The 6,110-nt window shown below is 44.6% G+C and overlaps 1 protein-coding gene across 1 annotated transcript; it reads right to left on the reverse strand.

Annotated features, from left to right (window-relative positions):
• Positions 1–459: 459 nt before the first annotated feature.
• Positions 460–3,927, reverse strand: dmrt3a (doublesex and mab-3 related transcription factor 3a; the record flags this gene model as incomplete). The annotated part of the gene is made up of 2 exons (XM_079516364.1): positions 460–1,487; positions 3,522–3,927. 2 exons carry the CDS (start codon positions 3,925–3,927, stop codon positions 460–462), a joined length of 1,434 nt encoding a protein of 477 aa, XP_079372490.1.
• Positions 3,928–6,110: the final 2,183 nt, after the last annotated feature.

The following is a 6,110-nucleotide window of genomic DNA, read 5'->3' on the forward strand; positions in this document are numbered from 1 at the left end:
ATCGTCCATTTCAGTCACATCCTTCAGCCCATGGGTATGTTGACAGCATGAGGGATGCTATTAAAAAGCTACCATTTCCATCACTTTCAAGGGGATGACCGCTTGAAGGAGATCAATTTAACCACATGAACGTCCCTATTCGGGGTGTGTCATCATCGGCGAACATTCGTCGAAAGTATAGGTTCTACAAAAAATATCAGATCTATAAGCTCACAACGTGTTTTGTCATGATGTGTTGTGAGCTTGTAGATCGGCCATTTGCACAGAAGCGATTTGGTGCAGAGGAAATAAAGGAGCGGGGCCAATACAATTACAGACCCCTGGGGGACTCCGGTCAACGAAGTATTAAACAAGGAATCTGTCCACTTTTCACATGAACATACATTGTTCACTCCAATTGCTACATTTTTTGGTGCTTTCGGTGGCCTTGCTGCATTGTTTCGGCTTGCCCCGGGCCGTTCAGGTTGAGGAGTTCAGGGTGCGGGAGTCCGCCGAGTCTGAATGCTCGTCATACTCCTCCTCGGGGGAGTAGAGGCTGGGCTTGGGCCCCAGCGAGCAGCCCTCCTCCTGAATGCTGATACGCTGCTCCTCGGCAGGCCGGGAGGACAGGATGGGGGAGCTGCGGAACATGGCGGCGCCCCCAGGGGCGGTGGCAACGGCCGGCGGGAAGGGGGAGACGTACTGCGCCGCCGAGCGCAGCTGGTACTGCTGCTGCAGAGTCATGGTATTCCACAGAGTCACATCGTTGTGCATGAAGGGGTTCACCTGGCTGCGCGTCAGGGAGTTGCGCAGCATCAGGGGGTAGCGGCTCGGCTGGTGGAAAGGTGCATGGTGCTGCAGGGGCATGGCCAGCGGGCCGGCGGACACCACTCCGGACGTCGGGTCGGACGAGAAGCGCAGCGACTCGGGCACCCGGAACGCCGAGCCCACCGACCATTTGGTGGAGGTGGACACCGGGTGGTACGCGCCCAGCGTGTGCTCGAAGAGATGTCCGTTGGTGGGCAGCATGAGGGTGTCGGGGTGGGGGTCCGAGTGGGGAAGGGAGCCACTGTCAGGGGTCCGGCTGGACAGCAGCACCTCGATGGCCCCTACCAGGTCGCCTCCACAGCCCCGGAGGATAAGCTCCAGTACGGGGGGCTTGTGAGTGGGGAAGATCTTCTTGAGGACATCCAGGGGGGGACGGTTGGCTCGGAGGTTGAAGGGCAGAGAGATGGAGCCAGCCAGTCCCTCGATCATTACGCTCTGCTCAGCAGGGCTGGGGTACTTGTGGCCGGGGCTTTCGGGCTTGGCCTCTCGGCCCGTGATAGAGGCTTTCGGCAGGCTGAAGCGGCTCTCCTCTGGATGGGAGGGGGTCTCAGGGGGGTCAGGGGTGTAGCAGGAGTTGGGCTTGGAGCCTTCTGGGGAGCTGACGGGGTCCTGCTCCTTCTCACTGGAGCTGCCCCCGTTCTCTCCTCCCGACACCTCGCCAGCACCATCTTCAGTCGCTTCTACAGACCAACAAGACATAAGAAACATACCGTATTTGGATGAGGATTATTAATAATAATAATACTTAAATTATATCTGTTGAGGGGGCAGAAATTATTGTACATTCTAGATGAGTTATTTTATCATTTTGAATTACTGTATAACATGTTTGCAAATTGACATAGCACATACAGCTATACACAACACACCAGCTGCATGTAAGCTGCTCAGGCCAAGGCTCTGAAAGTCCTCTTGAGGAGAAAGGTAACATACAATGAATGGGTTGTCAACTTGTCTCCAACACTGCAATTTATGTGGATTTCCTTTTTTCCCCTCCCCAATTCTGTTAACACAAAGTGCTGACTGGGTGTCATTGAGGAATCTGCTATCGATGCCTTTTGACCACATTTTGTAAACAGATTGCCTGTTGCTTGGTAACATTTCACTCGAAGTTGACCTCCTGCTAGAAATATGGCGATTACATTCGATTTGCGCTGTCCAGTGTTGATTACAGTAATCTTTTAAACCAGTAGTTTTCAAAGTGGGGTCTGGGGACCCCAGGGGTCCTTAAAAGGTGGTTCCATGCAGGGTGTCCACAGCTAAATTATTGATATCGGAACCAAGTGGACCCTGCAGGTCTGCAACTCAGAGAGTTTACAAACGGAACCAAATGCACCCTTGATGAGTTCATTTGGTTCCATTTGTACACACTATATCTATGCCATATACTGCCACATATATACCAAACTGTGGGGTCCTTGAAATGTAAACGTTTTCAAACCACAGTTTTCCAATTTACTTTTGTGTATATGCCAGTCTCAACACTAGAAGAATCAAATAGAAAATAATGTTTTAAATGAAAATAAAATATATAAAATAAAAACAATGTTAAAGGGTGCAACTAGTTTGATATCATGTGGTAGGGCAGGCTATGTGGCTGGATTATTGTGTATGATGGTATAAATAAATAAATAAATAAATAAATAAAACTCATGATCTCAATGGATTGTATATATAGGTGTAAAGTCAACATCTTAAGGACTGTTTCAGGAGGGGAAAAACAGCAATAATATTTGGTCAGTCACATATATTTGATTGAGAGAGTATATAGTCCTACACTGAAATCCTTCCTTGATATTTTATATGTAGGTCAAGCCACTTTTGGATTTCTCACAACAAAGCCCTGCTTTCTCTCAAGAAAAAGCATAACCGCCTATATAAAATAAATACATACATATATGTATTTACTATTTACCTATAACTTTACCTTTTTATATTGTAGGCCTATGAAATACGAAATTACACAACAATGGTGACCATTTCAGGAAGAAAACCTACATTTTTCAAATTGATGTTATTTTTCAATGTGTTTAAGATTCATTAATAATAATAATACAAATATTAATATGAATATTATTATTATTAATAATAATAATAATAATAATAATAATAATAGGGGCAGAATGTAAAGGTCAATTTCAACTATAACATTCTTGCACTGTGAATATTTACAGTCTGCCATATAGGCTATTATTTAGAGACAGAGAACATATCGCCAAATACTATGGCGACTGGATTCTTCACATCTTAAACCTCGCACTTTGAACTGGAATGCACTGATGTTTATTTTGATTGTGTATTTTATTTATTTTTTATTTTTTTGTGAAACGGTCATTCAATTGTAAAAAATAATAACATTGAAAACGGTGTTTATCTAGTGCAGGCCAGGCCTGCAATCCAATAAGCAATTATAACCCATTTTAAAGTGCTGTCATTGTTCATTTAAAAATCACAAGCATCCATTGTCGGGTTAAGTTATACATTGTTTCCTCTGTTTCTCTAGAAACGTAGCCATTCTCAACTTGTTCTTATTTTGTATGAATAAATCAAAATGTATCGGTTAATTATACCTTCAAATAAACTATAACCTATTCGCCATAGTCGCAGATTATTGACATATCTCTGCCTTCGCACCGAAACACGTTTTCCTGCTACTTTGTTCCTTGTTCTTGACTTGAACGCGTCGACAGGAGGAGTGTGGGGACCGCTGTTACCTGTGCATGGCTGCGTAGTACTGGCCGCTTGTTCCGAGGAGCTCCACCTCAGGTCCAGCTCCTCCGCCCGCGGCGCCGCCGGTCCCTGCTGGCTCCCCTCGCCCGGCAGCGGGATGCTGATGCCGGGCAGCGCCCGGAGCGACTCCGGGATGAGGCTCTCCAAACTCTCGTTGGCCTGCTGCCGGCGGAGCGCCACCTGCGCCGCCATGACCCGCTGGCGCTCGATGATCAGGATGCACTTCTCGCAGGTGCAGTCCTTGAAGCGGCAGTAGCGCTTGTGGCCCTTGAGCCAGGACAGCACGCCGTGGTTCCTGCACCGCGCGCACTTGGGCGTCCTCTGGAGCGGCGCGCGCGGCTGCGACACGGGCCCCCCCATGTAGAGGTATGGGGAACCGTAGCCGTTCATTTTTCAAAAAGCCGGGGGCAGTTCTTCAGACGCGCGCTGTTTCCAACAAGAGCAAGAAGAAGGACGCGCACACAAGTGCATCTGATAATAAAGGCGTGGGTGCAGGAGTGCTGTCACTGTCAGCACACAGCAGTCAAGAGATGAAGCTCTCTTTAGCTGCTCGCTACACGCATGATAGGCTAAGTGAAGAGGTGCTGGCTTGGAGTGAGTGGAGGATCCACTTTTCAAGCTGCAGCTGACGGCCAAAGATATGCATCAGATTGACACGCATTGTAACGAAGGGGTGCTGTCAGTCGCGCCATGCATGGCGCTCCCAAAGCAGACACATGCACTGCACACACACTGACTGAACGTTATGGAATTGAAAGATGTAAAAACTTCACAGAACTAACTGTTCATGCAGTTTTAGGAAAAGAAGGCCCATGGGGACTCACTGAATAAGATAGATGGCATGGCAGAAAAACAAACTGAACTATAACCCAATGCTCATTCTAAATATTTTCAACCGTTTAGGCCACTAAAGCATATGCTACAGATGACTTACAAGTTACAAATAAATAGGCTTTATATGAACAAGGTATATTTGGTTTAATGCAATTGAAGAAGAAGCCAATACAAAAAACATTACATATTTTCAATATATCTGATACCCTCCTCATCCAACTGTAAACAATAATAAACGCCAGAAACGACTGCATTTCTTATATGCCTATACATTCCAGCTCATAAGGGCTTTACTGCATACAGACAGACATAGAAGAATTAATTCTGGCAAAAATATAATGCGATCGTTCATTCTCTCACCTTTATATAAATGCGCATAGCTTAGATGATTAGGCATGTACACGACTCGAGCGCTTAACTGCAGGGCATTATAAAAATCCCTTTTGGAACGAGGAGCAAATGTTTAGGATGGTGATATGTCCCTTTCGCCTCGCCTAATAGAGGGCATTGAAACATAACACCGGACAAACCCCAGTCCCATTTCTGACCGTAAAAAGGTTTATTCAAGCAAATAATGGGATCCGAGGCGTGCGGCTTTAGAGAATAAGGCCATGGTAAACTTCACCACATGAAGCCCGTCTCCAGGGCTATTAAGCTTTTAATTGGAAAATAGCAGAGGAAATTTCAAGGTGACTAGAATGCGTTTGCAGTTTGTGCCGGCCGAGTAAATTTGTGGGAGTAGGAGTCAGTGGTTGAACGCCCACACGACAATGCATAATAAATTTATTTACGTTGTTCGTTGATAAGAGTAAAACACAGACCTAAATAAAAGTTATATTGCCAACTAAATATAATTGGCATTGGCAATAGGGCCTATATTTTTGCATGAGAATGTGATGCATAAAATGTATGCAAGATTTTTTTTAAGTGATAGCACAACATGCAAACATGATCCACATTTTAAGCTTACGAGCCCAAGTCAGCCATCTGTCAGCCTGCAAATGAGAGAAATAAAGACTTGTTTGTCGAACCGCAATTAACTAACGAATGTGATATAGGCCTAATATTATTTACAGACTAATCTTGTAACATGTCTATGGACAGATTTCAAAGTTGATTAAACCAATATGTCATATAGTGGTTAAGTGGTATATGCTTAATTAAAATGCTATAGGCTAAATCAAACGCCATTTGCCTACAGGCCTACACATACTATTCTAAAATAAAATCTTCCTTGTTAACATGATGGATGTAACAATTTTTTTTGTTTCAAATCAGTTCTAACAATCCCCATGACTTCATTCGAGCTATACTCCGAGTCCCGCCATGATCTTACAAGCTCACAGTCACAATGTGGCAGTGCTTCATGTGGACTTTGTAGATCGGCTGTTTTCGACACCGCCATACGAAGAAATATAAACCATGCGTTAGTTTAGATACCTTAAGGCCCAAGGCGGAGGCGGCCAATGATTCGAATCAGAACATGACCAGAAATTATGTGGCACTATATATCACTCAAAATGTCAGGCCATGATATAACCTACCGGTATATTTATACTTTATACGACTGTAACAATCATAGGCCTATAATTAAAATTGATGGCTTGATATAATTATATCACGCATTATCATCTGCTCGCATCAAATAATACATTTTTGAATTGGGATGGGTTAGAAAAGTCACCCTGTTAAAACCAATTAAATTGAGAGAGACTTTAACAAAAGGTGATTGTTTTTAT

Source organism: Electrona antarctica (genome assembly GCF_951216825.1).
Source record: "Electrona antarctica genome assembly, chromosome: 12".
Lineage (NCBI taxonomy): Eukaryota > Metazoa > Chordata > Actinopteri > Myctophiformes > Myctophidae > Electrona > Electrona antarctica.